Here is a 25,586-nt window from a genome sequence, read left to right as displayed (position 1 = left end):
GTCCCACTCACACACACCGAACTATTTTAATTATTGAGTAAAGAAACGGTCTAAAGATTTTCTAGTTTTCACTTGACTTCTTCAATCGTTTCATTGAAAAGGTAATAAACAAATTAACTGATAACGAAAAGAACATTTCCACATGGACCGTATGCAGCAATGAGACTACGTTAACATGACTTGCTTATAAAACCGAGCCTATTTGTCTGCGACTAAGCAAGCTACAAACATATCAGATTTCCCTCATACATCCTTATGTGAAAATAGTCATTGCTTAATCCAATATCTTTTAAAATCCATTTTAAAACGTAAAGCATTGTTTGAAAACACCTTTCAAAACTTTACATATTGTCAACTATCAAAAAAAATCTCTTAATTGCCATTACTATTGATGTTCATTAACTTTTTTTTAAAATATTCAATATACAATTAATACATTTGTAAACATTTGTGGTGAAAATGCACATAGATATTCACACAGTTAACTATGTAAGTTGCCTTGAATGAAAGTATATGTGATAAATAATGCATTTTGCCTCCCCGGCGTGTGCTTCAGCGAGTCACGATGCATTTCTTCAGTCACATGTCTTGAAAACAACATCACCCAAAACAAACTGTCACATCCAGCTCTAAAAGGAGACGTGCATACGTTGCACCCGGTCTTAATAGGTATAATAATGTACTATCACTGAGTGTTATGAACATTAGTCACTTTCAAAACAAATAATAAAAGTCTTGCTGAGTGTAGCAGGCTTCACATATACCTGACAGCTCAACTAAGTAGAGCTCTTAAATAATCAGTTTTAACACAGACACTGAGAGTCCCATCAGTAATCTAACTGCTCCCATTGATTGTGTTTATTGATATTACATCAGCCTGAACTCTCACAACAGCTAACAAGCCACCTACTGCACTGTGGTGCCTGCAATCACACCCCCACAGTCAGTCTGAGGATACCTGAAGTAAACCCACACTTAAAACTGAATAATACATAAAAGGTTCAAACTTGTGTAGGCAACAAAAATAAGACTGTATGATCACTCTTAACTGCACTTCCTTCTTGGACAGATTTACAGAGCAGTGAAAGAGGGTGTGGTGGAATCAGTGCAAGTAGAGACTCCTACTGAAACACAGAAAATGATGTTTTATTAAATTACTGTCATGAAAATGGAGGAGATGCTGCCACAAAATTTGCTTTTAGAGTCTGGAAGGCTCGATTTCCATCTCAATATTTTTTTTATAGCATAACTGATTTTGGCAGTTATTGACTCATAATATTGTCCAAACCTCTTAGTTGTCAAATTAAATAAAAACAGTATGAATCAGGACAGTGCAGTGTCACATGTACTACAATGAGATCAGGAATAAAAGCACTGATGTGTTTTTGAATTACAAATGTTTAAAATAACAAGATCGTTAAGGACTTTTTGGAATTAACAAACTCAACAGAGTATGCACTTAAGGAAAAAACATTTTCATTGACATCTATCCTTTTAGTTTGTCAGTGCCTCATTTCAGCACTGTGGGTAATTAAAAGGCACAGTAATTACAGCGAGCTGTAGCAAGAAAACGCAAACAAAACTCACCTGTAGTATTGAAAGACATCTATATTTTCTGCATTACAGAATAAACTGAGCATGGATTAAAATGTAATCTATTTCATGTGGTCAGAAAGATGAAAAAAATCTTCCTCCATATCAAAGTGTATTTGCAGGAATAAGTAGGTATTTCTCGGCCTGCATGTGAGATATGAATGTAGCTTTGGGCCACACTGCGAGACTTCAAAGGGAAGGATATGCAGGGAGGAAATAAGCCAGCCGCACTGGCAGCATGAAATACTGAGGGGCATCTGTGCATGTGCATTTGTTTCTTCATGTTTATTTTTGAGACGGGCCACACACATATATGCAAATGTGCGTGCATTCTTGTTTCAATTAGTTTTATTTTTGTGCTCATGTGAGCACTTACAGACATACACGCTTGTGCACATTTCTCTGTACGTTGGCCAAAGTATAACAGGCTTTTACATCATTTTGAAGCTCTCGTTCAGGTTTTGCTTGAGCAATCACCGGGATAAATTTCATATTTTAGCCACACTAAAATCTATAAATTAAGCTCTAAGAATAATGAAATCATCCGTTTCTATTATCAGTTTATCTTCAAAGCTTTTCTTAATTGTAAACTGTAGCCTCTGGCATCAACAAGTATCACTATGGTATTAGAAATCGATGGGCTTAAAATCTGAGAGTTCCAGATGATCATACAGTGATATGACATATGATCCATCCTCATCATTTTGGAACAGCAAAATCAGCTGAAATATGAGGCATCCTGGTTCCTTAGTGGCTTTTTTATGGTCGAGCTGTCATGATTAGTCAATTAATTACTTATTTGATTGAAATAAAATGAATTGCCAACTACTTTGATAATCAGCCATTTTTCAAGCAAAAAACTCAAACATCTGCCTATTCCAGCTTCTTAAATGTTAATATTAGCTGCTCTTCTTTGTTATTATAGTCTTTGGGTTTTGGACTCTTTGTTAGACAAAAGAAGAAACTTAAAGACGTCACTCTGTGCTTTGACATTTTATAGACAACACAATTATAGATTATTTGAGAGAATAATCGGCAGATTAATCAATAATGAAAATAATGATTAGCTGCGGCCCCATTTTACATTATTTCACAATGGAACCAGAGCTTTCCTAAAACCTGAAAAATGATGTAAAAGTAGTGTGTACATGTAAGGGTTGGGTGTGTTCGGGAAAGAAAACAATATGTGACTGAATAAAATGTAAATTGTGTAAAGAAACTGGATCTGTGGTTGTCTCCAGCTGTCTGAACTCACCTGGCTGCGGAGCACAGATGGATGCGAGTTAAAGGGTGGGTAAGCTGTGGAGCTGGCTGGTGGTGCCTGAGAGCTGGATGTAGTTTTATGCTGCAGTCTGACACCATCACTGCAGTCAGCACAGTCAAAGTTGGTCTTCCACACCATAACCTGCAGGGTGAACATGAATTGTTGCTTAATGCAAAATAAACCACCAAAGTTGAATACCCAACAATCTAATATACATTGAATGAAATGTGCTCCATAAATACAGTTTTGCGTTCTCCTTTAGAAGTTCTTGAATTGTTGCTTCAAAGATTGTCAATTTACCCTTTCGTATCACTTTCAGAAGTATGAGGAAGTCACATGATATGGAGCATTGGCTACTTAGACATCAGCAAGCCAATCAATAGGCTATATCTGGCTAGGTGTTCTAGGATCAAGAATAAGTCATCACCTGTTCATCTGAACCGCCAGAGGCAAAGTACTCTCCTGTCCTGGAGAAGGCCACACTGGTCACTGGACCCTGGAGTGAGGGAAAGGGGAAGACAGAATTAGAGAATGGAGGTGATAATACAGTGAAATCTATCACGTATAGCCTTATTTTTCTTAAAAGGAGAAGAATCCTGAAACTCTTAGCTCCCAACTTTTTGTTCAAGATGAAAATAAAAGCACTCTAATTGTTGCTATGAAATGTTGAGTGCCAAGAAACAGCCAACAAATCCAAATGAATTAAAAACATACAACATGCTGTCAGTAGTCGTAAGCATTTGGTCTTATTTGATATTAAACTGAAACTTTGTGGGTTTTGGTCTGGAAAAAACAAACAATTTAAATACTTATGGACAAAACAATTATTTTAGACAATAAATAACATAGATTCTCAGATAAATCCAAAAATTATATTTAGTCGCACCCATAAAAGAAAATGAAGAAATCTGTGTGAAAGTGGTGCTGTCTTTGTGTTGTAGTCAGCCCATTCATTCATTTTCAAACCTTACACATAGTTTGAATTATATGAATAATTTAATCATTTACTTCTGACTAGCTGCAGGAAACGTGTATGTGTTCATGTAAAATGAGGGGGGAAGGTAAGCACTACATAATTGAACAAAATATAGAAAACAACAATAAAAAATACACAAACACACTTGTTTCAAAGGTTATAAAACATGCAATGACAAGAGCTGGAGGACAAAATGTTTTTTGCGTCTGTAGCTTGTAGCATTTAGGAAACTCTTAAACCATCTGAGTAAACAGAACAGAAGCTCCTGTATGTGTGTGTAGGAGGGGGTGGACGTGTGGGACTGCAGCAGAGCAATCAATAACAGAAAGCGGAGACTCAGGTGGGGTGAGGTCACACATGGTCAGAGCCAAAAAGCATCACCTGGGAAAGTCAGGACTCTAACATGCCGTGTGTGCATGTGTATGAAACTAGAGTGCAGACAGACTTCCAGCTTCAAAAACTCAGAAAGCACTCCCTCTCCCTTATTCTTTTCTCTACCTCGCAGTGCAGAATGGGGTCAACGATTACAGCCTGAGCCCTCTGACTGTGTTCAAAGAGAAGATGAAGGAGAGAACAAACAAAAGAAGGGAAAAGAAATGGACAGGGAGGCTGCTGGGAGGGGAAAAAAAGGAGCTGTGTCCTGTGGCTGGCACCCAGACAGGCTGGTTTGGGTGAGGAATGGTTTCCCAGAAGCACCTGAGAGAAGCAGACAGTGTCACTATGGCAACGCGACGGCCTGACAGACAGCATGTTCTGTCTCTGCTCTGACTAATGCCTGCTGCCAGGCTGGCACTTGCCATGGCCAGACAGACACACACGCAGACACATACAGACACATACAGACGCACACACACACACATGCACACACGCACAGTGAGAGTCTGACAGGCCAGTGAACCTAACTGGCACATTTTATGTACTGATAAATGAACAGAGGTTGCAAAAGCCAGACAGGCTGCACATGGTGCTGTCCCTAAAGTTATGACTAACACAAATTATTACATGATCACACTGGCTATGTTTTTTTTCTCTGTTATATCTTTGACATATACCTCTCAGAGCAGTTAAACATACCCTAAATTAAAAAGAACAAAGAGCACTAGTCTCAGATTGGTGCTCAGTATCAAGTCGGATAATTGCATAACTACACATCTGGTCTAAGTACATGAAAATATGCCTTTTACATTAAAAATGGTTTATGACTAGTTGTAGTGATCGTTCTTTGATCATCATAATTTTATTTTGGTGTCTACTAGAAATGGTTAATGTTTTAAAAACACATTATTTTTCTCATAATACTGTCCATAGCTGCAGCACCTCTATTCAGCCTCTGTCCAAACGCTCAGTTTTAGTGGCTGTCTCTTTGAGGCCACTCAAAGCCAAGTATGCTCTGATTGGTCAGCTCTCACAGGCCTGAGCAAGTATCACTCACAGTGTATCTGTATGTTACATCACAACCTGACTGAAGTCCTGATGCTTTAAATTTCATATATATTAACATATATTTATATATCACTTCTACCTTCACTCCAACAGATGAAGGTAGAATGGGAAGTTATTCAGCCTTAAAAACACTGGTCAGGCACAGGCTTTGTGTGTCGCTTGTGTGTGATATCCACAGGTTGGATGTGAACGTGCAGTGTGGAGTAGCTAAGTAACTCCAGCAGGGGTTTGCAAACTTATTATTAAAAATCCAAAACTGTCCCTAAAGGTTTTCTTTTCTTTCCTTCTCTGTTATCGGAAGCACTCCATCATTTAACACAAAAAAATCAACAAATAAAAATCAACAAATAATGCTGCAACAGGAGTTTATATAAGCTAATATAAATCAGCAGCGTAGCGGCTCATCATCAACCATGTAGGCTCAGCCTTTAACCACCTCTGGTCGACCCTCTGTAGGCGACCTGCTCAAAGTGCAATCGAAAAAACAAGAGGCTTTAATAATAATGGAGATTTTGCAAGTGGACTTCATGGAACAGAGGCTTGTGGCTTTTACTTTCTGTGTGTTATAGGAGCAGCTGATGACAGCACAGAGCAGAAAACACAGCCAGCCCTCTGTTAAAAAATGTTCAGGTTTTGTAGTTTAAAACCATCATGTTATCGCGGCATTTTATGGGTATATTTTTCAATATAAGGGTTCTACAGGATCCAGAATCTCCTGGACACATTACTTCACAAAGAGTAAACTCAATATCCATCCTCTCTTCATCCTTCTCTAATCATCCTCGTTAATTGGGGTGATTGATTATTGGCCACAGCTTAAATCACAGATGATGAGCTCTGGCTCACAAAGATTTTCTCCCCATACCCAAGCATTACAAAAGAAGCAGTGTTCTTCTTCCTTGCCTTTGTTGGTGCATTGCTATATTTCTTACCAACTGTTGATCAGTTGAATAGCATGAATAACAACACCTATATCCACTGTGTGTACATCAGCGTCCTAGTGCGCATTCACAAGATACAAAGAAAACAGAGGCCTTCTCCATAGCGCTCTTATAGGCCAAAAACATTATTGACTCTCATTTCTCTTACGGGGTCTTTAAAATTGTAAACTCATGTACTAAGTTGAAGACTTTCTCAATAAAAAGTTCTGGATCACACTGTGGAAGTCAGTTGTCAAACAGAGGAGCAGAGAGACAAATCAACCCCAATTAGGCTGATTCAACCCAACCAGGTATTGTCCTCCTGAGGCGGGGTAAACAACACATTTAACAGATCCAACAGGAGAAACACGGCCTCGTGTGTTTTCACATATATGCACATAGGTCTGCACACATACACAGAAGAACAAATGCAAGCTGACACATAAACACGCATAAACCTACACACCGACACCGAACAGATGGGGGTCTCTCCCATCTCCTTGCTATGCGACAGGAGAGACAATTAACACCCTGAGCGCTCCCAGCACCAACAGATTGGCGGAGTCACCACTGAGCCAAAAAGAACAACAACAGAAACGGAGACAGAGAGCAGGAGATGACAAATTTGGAAGTGTGAAGAGAGAAGGGGAAAAAGGGCTTTTTTTATGTTGACAAAGAGAGGAGTCTTGGCAAGCGGTTGAAGAGAAGCACAGGTGACACAGACAAAAAAAAAGACAGAATGAGAGACAGGCAACGTGTACAGAGGGATAGATAAACAGACGGACCACATGTGGTACTGGCAAGCCACTGATTTCCACAACTAGCCAGCAAGCCAGTCCATCAGCTGTTCAAACAAACAGATACAGTCAGCGAGCTGTCCGGCCAACTAGTCCAGCCGGCCAAAATGTGAGTACATGAGATGCGAGAGCAAACAGTAGAGGACGAGGAGGAAAACTGGCATGATAATGAGGCTAAAACATCCCTAGAACACACAGAAGAGGAGGGTTTAAGTCGGAGCGAAAAAAAGGACGGCCGGAAACAGAGAGGAGGAGGAAGAGAAGAGGAGGAGGAGAGGAACCAGAGGAACGGAGGCTGAAACGCAGTTCTGTTTCCTTCCAACAACCATGAGACGAGTCATCGTGAGTGGGCTGCCTGCTCGCCTGGCAAGTCCTAAAATACACCACATGCGAAAAAAGCCATCATACGCACACACTCACGCATGTACACACTTCAGACAATCAAACATACACAAAGGAGATGTCAAGCACACTCACACATAGCTGTCCAAACCAAACCTACACACACACACACACACACACACACACACACACACACACTCAAGAACAGCAGAGCAGACTACAGACGTGACCTATCGTGATCACGACTGGGTAAACTGCAGTTAGGCCTGATCTGAACTGTATTCTGTGTGTGGCTGTGTGTGTGTGTGTGTGTGTGTGTGTGTACCTGGTGTCCGTGCAGTGTATACAGCAGTTTGCCCTCTACAAGGTCCAGTATCTTCATTGTGGAATCGCTGGACGCAGTGATGAGGAAATTACCAGCTGGGTGGAAAGACAAGCTGTTCACTACTCCACTGTGAACTGCAAAACAAACACACACACACGGAAAGATAAACATTATTATGATCACTTTCCTGATGGCAACTGCAATGACTATAATGCAATTTAAAGATATTCTTATTGAGGGGACGCTGCCACTCAAACTTTTTGAGAAAGGGAAAATATACTATATCCTGTGCTAAAACTGTACTTTATACTCACTGAATAAGTTTCTTTTCTCTCTAAACTGCAAGTCAAGGAACCAGGTCAGTTATATATGAGCACCTGAGGGGCATTTAAGAGTTCACCATCTTGCTCAAGGACACTTCAGCAGGGCAGATGCTTCCTGACATGGTTGCCTTGATCCCACTGAAGTGCGCTGCAGCTGTACATCACAGCGCCACAGTTGCAGTGTAACTTCAGAGAAGTGTTATATCAGTTTTACATGAGCGGATAATGTCATCAAGAAGAGTAACATTAAATACAGTAGCCTATGGCAACTAATCAAAACTTCCTCCGAGCCTGAAATTATACTACCATGTGGTGAGTGGGTTCCTGACTGAGACAAAATGAGGACAGCAGACGTTTGATGAGCGACATGGTCCCTCTGCTGGCTGCAAGAGGCTATGACACATGTAAGATACACGAATACCTGATGAAGATGCTGAAAAGCTGCATCCATTTACATTGAGAGCAGAGGGATGTATTCGTTTTGTGTGTGGCTTCTAGTGATCAAGGTTAACACCCAAATAAACACAACACCACTGGAATGAACCACTCGACACTGAAAGACTAAAATACAACTAAACAAACCACCAATTACCAATAATTCTCAACAGTAAACACACCTCATTTTAACCACAACTTTACACTTGGTACTATTGGTAATTACCTACAGTGTGTGGAGAGAAGCACGGTGGAAAGGAGAAGAAACGAGAGAAGTGGAGAGGAGAGGAGAAGCTTTTATCTTCATGCCCCGTCTGCTCAGACAGATGTGATTATCTGTTATTAGATCTCACAACTCAAATCCATTTAAGAGAGCTGATTAGAACAATCAGGCTGACTGGCAGGCTGACGAAAGGCATCAACATTTGCTTTATTGTATATGCAGGAAATCATGAATCTTGATTACCACTTTAATCGTGAGCTTTAGAGCTTGATTTTATCACGGTGTTATTTCAGTGATTTGTCGCAGGGCTCAGCTGCATTTTTCACTGTTTAAAGGTGATGCTTTGCTTTAGTTGTATTGCAGTTTGTTCAGCTTTGTTGTCCTCTATTTCTGCCTTCATGTATTTTGTTCTTGTAACTGTAAGCAACTTAAAACCAAGGTCAAACTCCTTGTATGTGTACACATACTTGTCCAGTAAAGCTGATTCTGATTATAAGCTCAAGGTAATGTTATCCCAAACACAAACACTGGGCCTCGTGTTTTTTACTGTGTAACTCTGTTAAACTTACCTGTGTGTTTTCAGTATTAAACATCTATTAATAAAACAGCTGTAAGACATCTAGAACAGCTTAACTGACAATTCTGCAGCAAAAAAATGCAGTCAATTCTTCAGTAAATGTTTAAGTACGTCTGCTAAGTCTACGAATATGCAGCGATTGAGTGCAAATTGTCTTCAAATGACTACATTGTGAACTGAATGCGTTCTTTATATGGTCTTTACCTTGGTAGTGCTGTAGCATCTTATGGGATCTGATGTCCCACACCTTGACAGAGTTGTCAGTGCTGGCTGCAGCGATGCATGTTCCACTGGGATGGAAGTCCACTTGGTTTGCATAACTTGACAAAAAAAATGACAATGAGGTCTTTGGTCAAGCTTTTACGGTACTCCAGATTCATTATTTCAGGTGATTAATTTAACTGACACAAAAACACTAAAACATTACTATTAAACACCCACTAAAGAAATGTTGACTTGAATTATTTTTCCACATTTCAAAAATCAAAAACCACTCTTCATTTGAGGCTTTTAGCTGATGCTTTTGGAGAAGTTAGTAATGAATGAGTAGGTGTTAAGTTACAGCAATTTTGAGAGGACACACTGTTCCAAAAACTGTCACCTTTTTTGGTTATTGTTGCTGAAACATTTGTGTTAATCGTTCTAAAACAAAATAAAGTACACACAGTACATGATGCTCTAAATCGGTGACACTCAACTTACGGCTTGCGGGCCAAATCTGGCCAGCGCCAGGGTGCCAGGTGGCCCCCCAGCCATCTTCTAATTCACAATAAATTCACGCTGGGAATTTTGAGGATAGTTCTTGTGAAGGAATTTTCCATCTTTAATAAAGGTAAAATGTCCCAGTCTCTTTGGGAGCTAGTTCACCTCAGTGTCTCCTAAGGATGACTGGCAGCTGTCCTGATAACATTGGCTTCGTCTCCGGGGGACCCAAGGCCAGTAGAAATGATGTACTCTGCCTCAGACTCTTACAGACACTCAGTGTCCTATTAGATTGAGCTAAAGAATCCTTCAACAAAATCCTTACATAAGTATAGATGAGTGAAGACTAAACTTATTTAGACACTTAGTAAGTCTAATTCAAGGTTTAAGACTCCCTGCTCAGGAGGTGGCCTTCAGAATTACTTGAATGCTTACACCAATTCTCCCCAATCAAGCTTCAGTAAATGTGTCAGCATAATACATCCAAGTCTCCTGAACCTTTGTCAGTAATGAGTTGACCAGTTCCCAAGAATTCCTTCACAGTTCGGATCCCATAAAAGAGTATTTCACACTAAAAGATCCTATATATGCAATTCAGAGACAGACAGATGAATTATGGGCCTTTAAATTGTGTATCCTCGCTCTAAATCCTCAATATTTACAAAACTACCAGAAGAAACACCAATATGGACAAAATTACAGATGCTGTTTGTTCCCTCACTGCAATTATTTCTCCCACACACAATGCACACACATCACACCATTTCTTATCCACATTTTTACATGCATCATTCTGGCCCCAGGTGCTTACCCGGCATGTTCGTAGAAAGAATGAATACACTCTCTGCTATTCTTGTCCCACAGCTTTACAGTCCTATCATCACTGGACGACACAATCAAACGATCGTCTGGAGAAAACCTGCAAGAGATGTTATGGAAATTCGAGATCCAAAACTGGCCATAATCTAGGTCTTCGGCTAAAGTCATAAAACAATTCAGAAATGTGCTGATTTTTTATATGTAACAAAAAAGTAGAATATCTATAGCAGCTAATGATATCTAACTGCAAAAACTGTATGTATGTATGTATGTATGTGTGTGTGTGTGTGTGTGTGCATCATACTTGGCACAGCGGACCCAGTTGATGTGCTGGTTGAGAGAGAATAGAAACTTTTGCCTGTGGACGGTCCATACTTTGATGGACTTGTCGTCAGAGGCTGTGACCAGAGTCTGTCCGTCCCCAGAAAAGTTAACGCTGCGCACTGTGGCAGTGTGAGCCCGAAAAGCTGTTGACTCAGCCTTCCTGTGCACACAGACACACACAAACACCAAGACAACACTCAAGTTTAAAACAATAAAACAAACAATCAAAAACCGGTGGGTGTTCAGAAATGTGTGCTTTTTTCTGTGCTGGCACAAGCAGGAGGTTCACTGTTACTGTCTGGTCTTTTTGTTATGAGTCAGCATCATTGTCCTTTGTGATAGCTTTTTCTAGTGGAAAACAATAATAATGATAAAGCTGTACTTCAAAACTCACATGCTTGGCACCCAAAGACGCACAGTCTTGTCCCTGGAGGCGGAGGCCACCAGGTGGCCGGACGGAGAAAACTGAACTGAAAGGACAGCATCTTTGTGTCCATCGAAACGATATGCTCGCATCTGAGGTTTCATGTTCCAGATCATCACACAGGAGTCCATAGAGCCTGTGGCTGAGAGAGGAGGGAGCACAGGTGAGTGTACTGAACACATAGTGTGTATATTTATACCAAACATACCAAACAGAAAGTGAAATAAAAGGTCAACATGTGCAGCAAATTATTTGGCCTTAAACAGGCAAACATAAAGACACTGTGTAAAGTGATGTAGTAGTTACCAATCTGTTTCATGTTGCAGCTGAAGTCCACACTCGTCACAGTGTCTCTGTGACCCTTGAAGTGTCTCTCTAGAGTTGGATCAGACTATACAGGGGACAAGACAGACAGACAGACAGACAGACATATTGTAGCAGCATTATTAAAGCCCAAACTCGTTCAAAGTGTTTCTCAATAAATATTCATTACTAAATTATTGCAACTTTTAATAATAGTTTGATTAATTGTGCAGTCCTGAGCTACAGGTAAAATACTGACAGGTGTCATGTAAAAAGGTTATGAGAATCAAATTACATACATTATGTCAGCAAACGTATTAGGACTCTGGAGCACAGTGTGTTGTTATAATAATAATTAATAATAATAACAGGTTTATTTGCATAGCTCTTAATTAAAAACCAGTGCAAAAAAGGCAATGGGTACATTCAAAAAGAGCAGTGCAGGACTTCAGTGCAATGTCGACAATCAAGTACAGTGTGATTAAAAAGAAAAAATAACCTGAAAATGTAAACCCCCTTATAGGAGACTCTGACTATTATAAAATCTCATTCCTGAACCCTAACTGACCAGTCTTCTGAGAAAGTCTTCCACAACAAAAGACATTTGGATTATGGCCGCGGAGTGGCGCTGTTTCTTGTTTATAGACTTCATCCTTCCCGTTTAAATCCAGTCAAAACCAACATTCGTTTTTTCCTTGGTTTTTAGGCTGGTGGTGAATATAAATTAATTCGTAATTACTGGTTGAATATATATGATAAAACACGTGGACACGTGTGATTTTGTCTCCTGTCCACAGACGTTATTTTATAGACGATGCCAAACAAGGAAGCGTGTCAATGGCAGCGCCACACGGGCAGATTTTCCCCTGTGCTTAGCCTGTAAGGCAGTACTCCCTAATCTGTGCCGTCGCCAACCATCTCCATCACCGATGTTAGATATGTTTCTGGTACTATGTTGGAAAAACTAATGTGGGCACGCTTTTGCTTTGTGTTTTACATTCAAACATCCAGTATCTGTGGGGATCGTGACAGGAAGTGCCGCCTGAGAAGTCCAGTTCAGGGTTAAAAGTTACCCTGGTCACCAATGAGTTACCAAGGAGACGTGAGCTGTGGTGCTAGTCACCGTTAGCCGTTAAGGTAGCTAGCCGTCAAACTCGGAGGAGGCGAGGAGAGAGGACCTTCTGAGCCGCATGTTTTTGTGTAAGAGGACATTTGTAACATGGCAGAGCTGCACGTTATCGGCCAGATCGTTGGGGGCACTGGTTTTCCTCAAAACAGCCTCTTCTGCAAATGGGGAGTTCATACGGGAGGAGCATGGCGTCTCCTGTCTGGACTGAAAGAGGGTCAGACCCAGGTGGATATCCCCCAGTTAGGAGACATGGCGTACTGGAGTCACCCGATAGATCTGCACTACGCGACTAAAGGACTCCAGGGCTGGCCGAAGCTTCATCTCCAAGTGTGGCACCAGGACTCTTTCGGACGCTGCCAGTTGTACGGGTACGGCTACTGTCACGTCCCCTCCAGCCCCGGACACCACCGGATAAGCTGCGTGACCTGGAGGCCGCTCGGCTCCTGGCAGGAGCAGTTGGCCCAAATGTTCGTCGGCGGAGGGCCCCAGCTCCGCAACCCGGACCTCATATACAGCGGGGCGGACAGATACAGGCTGCACACCGAAGCCATGGGGACCGTGGAGCTGGAGCTAGGCGTTATCATGAGACACTTTGACAAATATGGCGTCGAGAGTTAACACAACGACATGAAAGGGACTATATAATCCATCACGGTTGTTTATTGTGCAGGCAGAGGTCTGACTTGTTCTTAGAGAAGTTTTTCACTTTTTTATATATTGCATTTGTCCTTTTTTATATACTAGGTGTATGTAAATAAACTCTTATTAACGAAGTTGGTTTCTTGTTGGTTTGTCAGCCCACTCCAGCCCCAATGTCAGCTGGATAGTCACCGGATCATTCACAATCATGCCTCATATACAGTTTAATTATGTATTATTACCAAGAAAATTATTTTACTGCAACATAAATGGTCAAAGAAAATGATCCGGATCACTGCAACACATTTCAGAGCTCATAACTCGTGTTTTACTGTCTTTTAATTTTGAATAATGTTTTGTATTTTTCTTACCTTCAGTGAAAACCTTGACCAAGCCTCTTCCTAATTCAATACTAAAGAAGCAACATGCATCTTCTATAGGAACCAGTGATTTCAGCTTATAACACTTCACATTTCAGAGGTGCCAGTTTTCAGTAATTTCACTCCATCCTACATCAGAAACATGTCCTGCATTCGTTTTATGGATGTTTTGAAGGGCAAATAATGCATCAATGTGTAACTACAACCTCAGCAGCACACTCGAAATTATGTGATAAAAACTCCCAGTAATTTACTACAGTGAGACAATGTGGTTACTTTAAAATCATTTAACAAAGAGCTGTGAATTTCATGACTACATGCCATGTTTACTATACATTTACACGTGTACATGTATAGATTGCAATAAAAACATGGCAGACCAAGTGGTAATTTACTTTGACAATGTTTGACACAACAAAGTGCAAAAAACACAAAAACATACTTTTCTTTAATGTCACAGTGGGTTGATTTCTATTCATGAGCTTGTATTAGCTCAAAAACTTTGAAATAAAATGAGCTGTTAACTTGATCTATTGAGTTTTTATTCTGTAACACTTTCTTCCTGCTTTTGCTTGACAGTCAAAGCACTTCACAAGTCTGTTTTTAAAGGTGCTATGTAAATGAAGTTTATTATATATTTGTGACATGGCTGATTACCATTTTGTCCCAGTCTGACACTTCCATTCATTTGTGACCTATCAACTACAGATTCTCCCTGCAACTCAAAAACGTGCCTACGACACATTAACCCAGGTCACAGAGGTGACATTAGCCTTACTATATCGTGTTACCATACGAGTATGAAAGTAATCATCGACTGCTACTCTCCATTTTCTACTTTTACTAGCGAGTGAGAAGCTAACGATACACACAAGAAACCAACTTCAGCTCAGAGGCTCAAGTAGTTAAAAAGTGCCACACAGCTAGCTTAAACTCACCAGTGCCGACGACATCTTTCCTGATATCGAGGTGACTGTCTTGACGTGACAACAGCTGCTATGCTTTATTCTTTATGTCGGTGAATGAGACAAACAGTATAGCACTGTTAGCTCGTCGGCTAATGCTAGCTTACTTCTAGCCGCTGGTTGCTGACAACAACAAAAATTCAGTTTACGCGCCGCGATTGGGCGCTGAGCACCGGTCAGACTTTCTTAAAGGGAAAGCTGTACCGTTACTGTCTAAACCTCCGTGTCATAAAGATCATATTGTACCAGCGTGTTATGTTATAATGCTTTACAGGTGAGTAAACAAGAGTAAATTATGTATATGATGTTAATCCGTCTAGATATTAGAGTGGGAATTTTCATTTTTAGAGTGTAGTGGCGCGCCATGACCACCAGGTGTCAGCAGAGTCGCACAAATCTTAACCAGCACGTTGCGGTTGTAACAACAAGGAAGTGAAAAACTCATTTATGCACTAAACCTGCAAAGTAATGAGTGATTTCTATCCTTCCAGTGAATTCTTCAGATGCAGATTTGGCTTTGAGAGCAGTGAATGTGTCTACTGTTGAAGTGATGTTGCAACAGCAGAGCATCTGTTTCTTTTTCATGCTCGTTCTTCATGAAAGGGTTCAACAACAAAATCACAGCAATGCCTGTTTTAGATCATAAGACACAAAGCTAGATCTAATGGTCAGTGTTTTGACAGTCTTAGCTAAATCTTTTATTCATAAGGCTAAATGTATAAAAACCCCACCCATCTTCACGTGCTGTTATAATTAAATCCCATTTTATATGAAGTCCCTGAAATTTAAGTCCAAACAAGTCAAAGATCTCTATGTATAATAAGTGCTTCAGTAATTTGTGTTAATTCACAAATCACAAACCTATTGAAACCCCTTTAGGCCGAGGACTTTTGGGCTGTTAGACACTTGTCCACTTTTCCTGCTTGGCAATCCAGACCTGTGTGTCTTCTATGCAAATGTTCAGCATGTTTTAACCACCACACAAAGGTTATCTCATCGAATAAAGGTCAAATCAGGATGTGTAACATTGTTTGTTTTACAAGATTTGGCATAAGAGAAGTCTAGAAATATCATAATACAGAAAAATCCTGATTTAAGTACTTGAGTGTGGTATTTCAGGGGACACTCACCATTGTGCTTACCATTTCAATATCAACACAAAGCCTTAATTTAAGCAAATCCCCTGAGGGCCGTTTCAGCTGGACTGTTGCCACATAGCCAACATTTCATACCACAATATCCCTTCCTTGACCCGTAGTGGTGTTGTAGTATGACTGACCGTAATTATGCTGTTCTCATATTATTTTCACACCATGTAGTCATGTTTCTGTTTAAGGACATAATCGCAAAAACAGGCTGCACTTCACCTGGTGACCCAAAAGGCAGCTATCCAGGCTACTTAGTTTAGAAAATATTTGTTTTAAATGTAGATAATTGCCGGGTGGTATGTGTAAGGCCTTGAGCCAAACAAACCTACTCGTTCAGAAATGAGCCCGGAGGTTTTTCCTTTTCAAATATTTTTTCTTCATTTAACCCAATTTTTTTTACAGTGTAACACATGTGAGTCAAGGATCACGTTCCCTGTTTGTTCGCCTGAACCTGCTCATTCTTGTTCAGCCTGTGAGAATGGTCAATAATGTGACAGACTGTGAAAACTGTTATATAAGCAGGTAGAGCTTTTGACTAATGTAAATGCTTCTGCCAGCCTTGTGTCCTGTATGAGACAAACCCGTAGGTTTATATTCTGGTGAATGAATGTAAAACTACACTTTATACTACACACTGCACACTTTCAATGCACTGCAGTGTAGAGTAAGAGCGCGCAATGCTACCCATCAACATGCCACTTAAAAAACAAATCATTAGTTGACGGGAACAGCTCATACCTCTTGATAATTGTGTAAACACTTCCTGCTCATCTCCATTCCAGTAGATGTTGACTCCGATTAGAAGGAAGGAGGAAAAGAAAAAAGACGTGAACTGGAATTCTTTCAATTAGCAACTGGTGTTAACCATCAGCAGCTATTGAAGGGCTATAAATAACACGCCTAGGTGTTTTACACACACTTTTGCCGCACGTTATCCGATAACCATTGCGCTTATTGTTGATGGGAAGCAGGATGTACTTCACTGAAAACAAATCGGTGTTTCTTCTCAGTAAGACAGGATGTTTTTATTGTTTTCTGCTTATCTATAAGTGTCTTCGAGTCATTTATGGCGGCCGTTTAACCCTGTAAATGGCTCTAGTCTTATCTCCCTCACTGTCAACTTTCACCAGGATCCACGTGAGCGTCTGTAGATTGTAACAGTCATTGTATACAGTAGTTCTGCGGTTTGTCATAGTGCACAAAGTTCACTTCGGTAAAGAGGAAGCAATGTGACGTCCATGTGGCCTGATCCAAACCCAAAGGCTGGAACCGAGGTCAAACATACGGCCCATATTTTAACATCTCCTATGCTGTCAGTTCACACATTGTATTGAAAATGAGACCTTGTGGTTCGATGAGTAGTTCGACTACAGATTGGAGTAATGGGTCACGTTGGTGCATTCAGGATCTGAAGCTGTTAGTAAATGTCAAATAGCAGCTGTACTGCTCTTTAGTTTGCTCAAAGCACAACATAATAACATAGTGTGGAGCAGCTGGAAAGCTTATTGACCTCTTTAGCTTTTATGTTTGACAGTTTTCTAGCTGTTTCCATTTGCTTCCAGTCTTGCTTAGCTTGTCGTATCATAGCTGTAGTGTCTTTGTTCTGAATATTTATTTAGACCTGCTTATTTCTTCAACTTTTGACTTTGGCTTCCAGTCTTGCTAGGCCAGGCTATGTTTTTGCTGCTGGGTTGCAGTATCTCTGTATTGTTATACATACATATATAACATTTAGGCTAGTTTATATTAATCTTTCATCAAACTCTCAGTGAGACAGCAAATAAGACAATTTACAAAAAATGTCAGAGCTGTCCTTTGACAGTCTCGTTGCTTGTTGACAGTCTCATTAAGAAAAGTCTTGTTCTTGTTTATTTAATTTGAATGTTTTGCATCTCATACACTGAGAGATAACGTAACAACACAACGTAGAGGGTGCGGGGATGATGGGGGACATAATTACAGTATAGCACCACATAATTCACTAGATCATCTATAATTATCTGTATTGGTAATAATAGGGATTACCTGACATTTAGGAGGAGCCAAGTTTTGAAATAATCTCTTATAGTTAGCCTACAGATGTGAAGCGCTGTTATCATTTAAAAATAGTCCTACAGTTGTTTTTTTGTGTTAAGCGACCCAAAGGCAATTAAAATGAGCTACAAACTGCATGTATGAAATTTAAATTAATATACGACAACGTTAAGACGATTTGCAACTTGGATGAAAAAGTTGAAATGCTTTGTACGTGTTTCTCTGTCCCGTGAGAAAAAAATGTGACATCAAACCAAAAGGCTAGCATTTTGACAGCTCTGCGAGGCTGAGGTTTTTTTTCTGGTAAAAGAAAATAATGTCAGCAATTTATCGGCAAGGAAGTAATTAATAAACCACATTTGTCATGCTGTCTACAGCGATGACAGCATTATGCTGCCTGTCACATTTTCAGTCACACGCACAAAGAGTTTCTGGGTTTTCACATTATTTCTGAGATCAATTTGGTTTCTTTTTGAAGAAAGTTACATAATGTAACCTAAAGGGGATTTTTGAGAAGGATTAGTTTTGTCAGAGGAACGTTCCCTCTTTCCTTGTTTCTAAAGACACACCTTTGCTCTGTCGCCTCATTTAGCGTCAAAACATTTTGTCCCATTGTCCAACAGCTTAAAGGCATTAGTGTTATGCAACCCTTCAATTCACACAAAGTGAAGCACATATGTCTCTCATGAATGAGGAAATGTGAAGATCATCGCTCCACTGAACTGTTCATGATGGCGTACGTGGATCTGCATCACCGCACTGTTGATTGTTTCAACGTGGTTTGCCTTTACAGTTGTCCAACACAGAAGAAGAGGAACTTTTTAAAAATATATAGGTTCAGGTTCCCGATGGACCCACTATAGACAACATAGTCAACAAGGATTATTATGTAATGTATTATGTAATGCAATGCATGACCTGTGATGACCTGTCTCTAACTGTGGTTGCAGAGGCAAAAACTTACTTCACTTAAGTTACTTTCAAAGTTTGGTGACACATTGTTTCTTTTTTGGGAAATCATTTAGCTTAAATTATAGTACACTTAAAACAAAGCCTTTGCTGTTTCCACAGCTGGTGTTGTTTTGCAGTTACAACCAACAGTTTCAAGGAAGAGCAGCGGAGATTCAGTCAACCTGCTCTCACACGTCTGATATGAGCCCTGACTTGTAATTCTAAAACACTGTGTTTATTTTGATTAGTGATTTTTTTTACTCTGGATTGAACGTAAGACAACAAAATCTGAAGAACCAAAGGAGCTTTTTTTTTTTTTTGATAAATAGGGCAATATAAAAAATAAAAAGCAGACATTAACAAGTCTAGTTAACTTTACAAAAAACTTTTTATAGGATGTGTAACATTGTATGTTTTACAAGATTTGGCATAAGAGAAGTCTGAATATCACAAATCTTATGTTCAGACCCTGTGGATGAAAATTGGAAAGTGCTGACTCATCCTGTTTTAGGACTGTAAACAGTAAGCTAAAGGTATAACACTGTAAAAAAATGCTTGAACTATATTCTGATTTCTACTTTACGATACTGTGAATGTACAATTCATCACAGGCTTTTCTGGTACATGTACTTCTTTTTGGTACTGTGTATTGAATCTTTTTGACTTTAATGGCAAAATAAACATTATTATTTTGGTGTTTAGTTGATTTTTGAGATGAATTAGCAAAATATGAATTTTGGCTTCAGCTGCGTCTCACTCCCACAACTGGAGCCGATCATTGAAAAAACACGCAGCTGAGTCGGCTCTTCCTGCTGCAGCTGTGGGAAGACTGCGTGCTCGTTCCTACGATGGTTTCTGTGCACGAAAAACACTTGTTGCATTTTCCATATTACATTCTTGTTTTTGTCCTCAAACGTCTGTGAACTGTGACGTGAACAATACTGTTCAAGATAACTGGTCATTATGCAAAATGGCAATCGTACAACTGAGGTCATGCCACCCTTAACCTCATTCATGAGCGAGGCTTCAGTGTCTGTTGAACTTACTTGCCCGACACCCTTTTACCTGCATGATGTGGTAACAAGTTGGCATAGAAGCACACAAAGCCATAAGAACAAAGTCTTGATGCTTTTGCAAACTGTGATACCCTCTTACCCAGAATGTTATCACAGATCGCCATTTAACCTACCACACAGTGCACTATGACAATCCCTCTACACTTCCCAGCTTTATCATTGATTATGAAATCTAATGTATAAATGCACGCTGATGCTCCTCTTTTCCTGGGTTGTGATGGTGTTAATATCGCGTGACAGAATGTTCAATGAAACGTCTCATTATCAGCAGGCTGATTGTAAAAAAGGAAGAATGTTGTGTTGCTTGGCCCGCTGGGAGGAAAAGGAAGACACTGCCACTGTAACTGCATGCCTTTGTTGTCACGCACATACAGACTACAAACACAACAATGCTCGCCCTCCCTTTGTCACTGAAACAGGCACTCAAACACACAGTTTATGTCAAAACAAGTTTAGGCAGCTTTAAGAGTTCCCAATAAAATGGAAAGCCTAATTATAATTCTCCAAATGACATTGATTTTTTCAATGTTTTTTCAGGGTTGGAACATGTTCAGGTATCTCCCAGACTGTTGTTTGCCAAAACAGACTGAGAAGGAAGAGGGAAGTTAAGCAGTGACAACAAAAATGTAAAGTTACTGGCAGTCTGGTACAGCAGCCTGTGCGGCCGCCAGTCTGACATTTACTGGATGTTACCTTTACACATACTGGTTCCCGGTGTGGCTTCAGGTGGGTGTGAGCAAAGTCTGACTCAGGTTTTACAAGGTGAAGGTTGAAACAGGCAACACAAAACAAACAAGAGTACTGCTAAGAAAAGTAATAAGGACGCAACCTTGACCAACTGAAGTATCCTTGGCCTCTTTTAGACATAAACATTCATTTCCTCGACCTGCAATGATCAAACTTTTATTAACAATAATGCTGTGGTGCTGTTTTGCCCTATAATCCATGGCATGGCCTTGTAGGTGTCTCTAACCAAGGGCAGGGGGACACGGAAGGCCGTGAAGGGGGAGGAATGTCCAGCTGGTGAGCCTGGACACTGGCCAGTCACGTCTGTGTCCGTGAGAGTGTACAAAGGCAAATGTTATCCCCTGCAATCAATACCCAGATACACTGTGTTACAGTCCTGTAAATGCTTCGTTTTATGGGTATTTCATTTCTGAAGAATTCCTAAATAATTTCCAAGAAGGAAAGTACAGACAATATCTAATGGGTGCAGTTATTGTGCAGGGTTGTTTAGTTAGTGCACAGCAAGTTAGATGAAAAAAATTTGAAATTTGTCAACATGCAAGCACAGAACTCAACATACATGGGGATTAACGTTTCAACTAATAAACAAATAATGAATGAATATTTACCTTGGTTTAAATTGAGCTTTTTGGAAAAGGGAGTTTATAATTTGGCTGTATGAAAGTACAAAAAAATGTGTACGTCTCATGCATATTTTACATATTATTATTATTATTATTATTATTATTATTATACATATTATTATTTCACAATTAGGTGAGTGAACATTCATGTTAGTTGCTGCTTGACGAGACCACTGTTGGAGACATTTGTAAGCATGTAACCACTTGATATTTTTTGACGAGGCATTGAGACAATTTCCAGCCACAGTAGCAAAAATATGATCTTTTCCTAACCCTAACCAAGTGTCTTGTGTGCCCAAAGCTAACAATTAGCACAGTGCTACCACAACATATAACTTAAAATTGAGCCTAAAGAAATGTAAAGTTGCCACAAGTGGTTTGCAGAAACCTACAATGTCAACATTTATTCTAGTGACTCAAATGACATTCCCAGGAAACTGACCTTTAAAATAAAGCATTACCAAACAAATCTTCTTTAAAATTACGGACCCCAACAGACAAAAGTATGCTGCAAGCTCTTGAGATGGCTTTTAAAATGGAGAACCCTTTTTGATTGTCACAAAAAGCTGTATACATAATAGCAGCCATCACTTAAAGATAGCTGATTTTTGAGTCTCATTCCCAACTCGTCAAACACTGGGATTGTAGGTCGGGTCGGCTGTCATCCAAAACCAGAAAACTCAAAGCATCAGTACTTGAAGGTTGGGAATGAGATTCAGAAATCAACTATCTTACCAACAGCAGCTCTCACACAGCAAACTGGGTAGTGAGAGCATGTATGAGGCAGATGTTTGTTCCTCATTCCTCCAACCATCAGGTCAGGGTGGGGATCATTTTGCGGCCCCAGAGTTTCATTCCTGTCTGATCTCAAGATCCAGTAAGCCAAAGAGGAAGCGTCTTCGATCATTAAAACACTCACAGTAACTAAACACAGCTTGTGAATGGAGTTCCCTGTATGTTGCGCCCAATAAAGATTGCTAGCTAACTAGTCCGTAGTATTTCCTTGAAAGGTGAGCCAACAAAACAGATAAGATAAGGAGCATAAGGTATAGTATACAGCCAGGCTCTTTTTTGTTAGAGAGGTTGTTATCAAGCAAATCAAACAACCACACAAGGCAGAATAATTGAATCATGAATGTTGTCCTTGATGGATGATTTCAAGTCAACTGTCCATGCTGTTGTAAATCCACTGTCTGCACATAAGAGTATAACGCTGCAGGACACCCAACCTGTTGTACCTGCGTCAAACTCTGGAGGAATTTCCATGGAAAGCCAGCACACGACTCTTTGGTGACATGAACTGAGACGGGAAGTCTTAATTATGGTCCTCTGGGGATTTTTCTTTTGTCATTTGCTGCTGCTCTGTTGCAATAACAGACACGTCTCTTGTGATCATTTTCACCACAACAGAAATAATTGTGCAATAACCAGTGTAATAACCACTTGTCCTCAGAGTTTCTAATAACAGATTATACAAAGGTCTGGACAGGAGTAACAGATTTTGTACTTTATGTAATGTTAATTGTCTGGGGGATGAATCATGTTCTATTGATAATAGAAAGAAATGTGCCAAAACGCTTTGTCAGACATCCATCTATGTATGAACTTATACTGTTATTGCAGACTGATAAACCAAAGATTGCATGTAAACTAGGAGCACTTTTGAGTAATGTTTTGTTTTCTCTCTGAACAACTTGTGCTGGGAATCTATTCTGAGTGTTTACTGACGTATCATGGTTTTGTTTGTCTTGTGTTTCTACTCCACACCACGATGTAGTGATGAAGTGTAAATAAAAAATCTGAATCATCAAGTGGTTTAGAATCATCTGAGTCAAATACACACAATAGTAAATATGCTGCCTTCTTATTTGTGACATTTTATTGATTTTTTAGTTGCGGTTTGTACTGTATGAAGGAGGTAAGTTACTGCATCATATAATGGGCCTGAATGGGCCTCCATTATCTTGATGTGTTACTCAAAAACTGTGCATGTCATCATAATGAGCTTATTTACTCTAAATCAGTGTGCAATGCAGCATAAATGCAGTTTGCACTGTAAATACAATGTGACAGAATATACAGTATAATTACTGACAGACAGCAATCATATTAATTCTATTTGTGTCCCAGCAATGACTCACATCTTTAAAGATGCAAAAGTTTGCACGTATTCATGCAGGCACATGTACTCTTCACCTTTCAGATGAGCTGAAACAGTCACATGCTCACATTCCTGGAGGCCCCAAGGACCTACAGCTATCTGGACCCTGACGGCAGCAGCAAAGCAGATAATGAGGTCAGTGTCACTGACAACCAAAGCATGAAACTGGATAAGAAGGCCATTCATATCTCAATAACTATTTTCATTAAGCTATGTGCATTAGCAAGTGTTGTATTGAGACAAAAAGTCAAGTCTTTTTTTGAATCCTGGAAAGCAGAAACGAGTCTTGTGCATCGCTTTTTTTAATTTCAGTTGACGTTGTTATGTCTGCCTCCCTGGACAACACTACCCTCATGCTTTTTCTGTTTTTTTAAAACAAAATAAAAAAACCAGCTGTCTTTAAACAATGTAGAGCAAAGAACGCTGACCCCAATAAAATAACACATCTATCTGTTCTAACTCTTTGAAGGCCGGCACAACACAGAGGGAAAATTCATCTTGGACGATGACACCGCACTTCTAAAAAATAAGGGATGTATTGTCTTCAAAAACCAGCTGCAACACGGGCATCTCCCTGAAAACACTGAGGAATGTTTAAAACTTTGAAATGTAATGCTTTTCTAATCAGTTTCCCCAGACAGCCACAGAGACTCATGATGACAAGGCTACAGACAAAGACGTCATACAAACCGCTGTGCGTGCGTCGCGTGCAGCTGCATATGTTTGTGACATAAATAAGCTCTGGCTATTAACTGTCATTTTTTGAGTCCCTACACACCCTGCTTTCCACGTTATGAGGAAGTGACCTTTCTGAAGGAGATCAAGCCCTGACAGACAAAGGCATCAATCAGCTGAGCCGTCTGGTTGACTTCTTAGTAGCCAGGGGGGTGATCACTTCTGCAACCCGGAAAAAATGACTGGAATGAGTGCACTGCCTTTTAAAATGCTGTTTTAGTGTCTTGCCCAACCAGAGCATAACACGCTTTTTGCAAGATTTTCCTTAAGCTGTTTCCTTTAGCATTTTTCCTGATGTCATGTAGGTAAAATACACAAAGCCACATTGTTCAGCTATATCAATTGCTATCTTTTTGACTGCAGGTGATACGAACGGGCATCCAAAGTGGCGTTCTATAAAACCTTGGTGGCAACCAGGGGGAAAAAAACGTAACTTTACCAACAATTAAAAAATCTAAAATTAAAACTTAAACGTTCTGATGGGTAAAGAGCTTAATGTGTAAGTCAGTAACCAGGAAACATTTGTGCTTTTTCATCAATCAATAGCAATCAACTATGTAGCAACTGTAGCGTCACTCGCTAACGTAACTTCCTACAGGCCAAACAGCGGTTGCTAACAAGTGGCTAAATGAGAATACAGAGGTTAACGTGGACATTAAACAGGAGGCTTTATGTGGAGGGGGGGGCGACACCCGTTCCGAAGGACCGCCATCCCGACCGGGTTATGGTTAAGGTTAGGGTTTCAGGTTCGGAATGGCGACCTTTTTTCAAAAATAATTAAGGGCCGGCATTCCGAAACATGGAAGTGAACGTTCGGAATGGCGGTCCTTCGGAATGCCGCCCTGGACCCACGTGGAGGAAACCAGGGCTATGCTAACTTCTGGGTTAGCCTACTAAAATACATCATCCCTGCAGCACTCATGCACTCATGACCTGACCAATGTCACTTGGTCATTTAGTTTGCTATTGAGGTGTATTGTGATAATTTCTTAGTCTGGTCCACCATGTTTATTATTTCCTTTTTGTTCTTCAATCCTAGCTAGCTAATGTTAGCTTTGTCAATTAGTGTCAATAGCTTGCAGTTAAGCACCCTGACAGGTATAGGCCTACCTTTAAACACTGGTCTACTCTGCATAAGAACTGATTTATGTAGTGTTGAGCTAATCAGGTGCATTTTAGGCTATAACTATGCTAATTTTGAACTTAAG

The 25,586-nt window shown here is 40.0% G+C and overlaps 2 protein-coding genes and 1 long non-coding RNA gene across 6 annotated transcripts in view; 2 read left to right on the top strand and 1 right to left on the bottom strand.

The window, feature by feature from the left end:
- Positions 1-15,154, bottom strand: part of poc1a (POC1 centriolar protein A) — a 41,723-nt gene extending 26,569 nt beyond the window's left edge. The window contains exons 1-9 of one of the 4 annotated variants that reach the window (XM_084350006.1): positions 14,877-15,154; positions 11,794-11,878; positions 11,458-11,629; positions 11,044-11,223; positions 10,732-10,839; positions 9,423-9,538; positions 7,661-7,794; positions 3,285-3,353; positions 2,849-2,998 (exon numbers count right to left, since the gene is read on the bottom strand). In XM_084350006.1, the coding sequence (XP_084206132.1) occupies positions 2,849-2,998; positions 3,285-3,353; positions 7,661-7,794; positions 9,423-9,538; positions 10,732-10,839; positions 11,044-11,223; positions 11,458-11,629; positions 11,794-11,878; positions 14,877-14,891 (1,029 nt within the window). In that variant the 5' untranslated portion in view covers positions 14,892-15,154. Of the gene's footprint in view, positions 1-2,848; positions 2,999-3,284; positions 3,354-7,660; positions 7,795-9,422; positions 9,539-10,731; positions 10,840-11,043; positions 11,224-11,457; positions 11,630-11,793; positions 11,879-12,289; positions 12,366-12,392; positions 12,534-14,876 lie in introns of those variants that run through there. The other 3 variants (XM_084350005.1, XM_084350008.1, XM_084350007.1) reach the window with 3 other exon arrangements.
- Positions 12,780-13,692, top strand: b9d2 (B9 domain containing 2). The gene has a single exon (XM_084350009.1). It carries the CDS (start codon positions 13,010-13,012, stop codon positions 13,535-13,537), a length of 528 nt encoding a protein of 175 aa, XP_084206135.1. The 5' UTR covers positions 12,780-13,009; the 3' UTR covers positions 13,538-13,692.
- Positions 15,155-20,686: 5,532 nt separating the features above from the next.
- On the top strand, positions 20,687-24,226 carry LOC311255487. Its single transcript, XR_014622376.1, has 3 exons — positions 20,687-20,838; positions 23,686-23,778; positions 24,113-24,226. It is a non-coding gene; the product is annotated as an uncharacterized lncRNA (long non-coding RNA).
- The last annotated feature ends 1,360 nt before the right edge of the window (positions 24,227-25,586 follow it).

Source organism: Pagrus pagrus, assembly GCF_965226575.1.
Source record: "Pagrus pagrus genome assembly, chromosome: 3".
In the NCBI taxonomy this organism is placed as follows: Eukaryota; Metazoa; Chordata; class Actinopteri; order Spariformes; family Sparidae; genus Pagrus; species Pagrus pagrus.
This window is presented reverse-complemented; position numbering and strand designations above follow the sequence as displayed.

Coding starts and splice junctions, on each gene's coding strand:
- b9d2 (XM_084350009.1), top strand. CDS start 13,010: ATGGCAGAGCTGCACGTTATCGGCCAGATCGTTGGGGGCACTGGTTTT.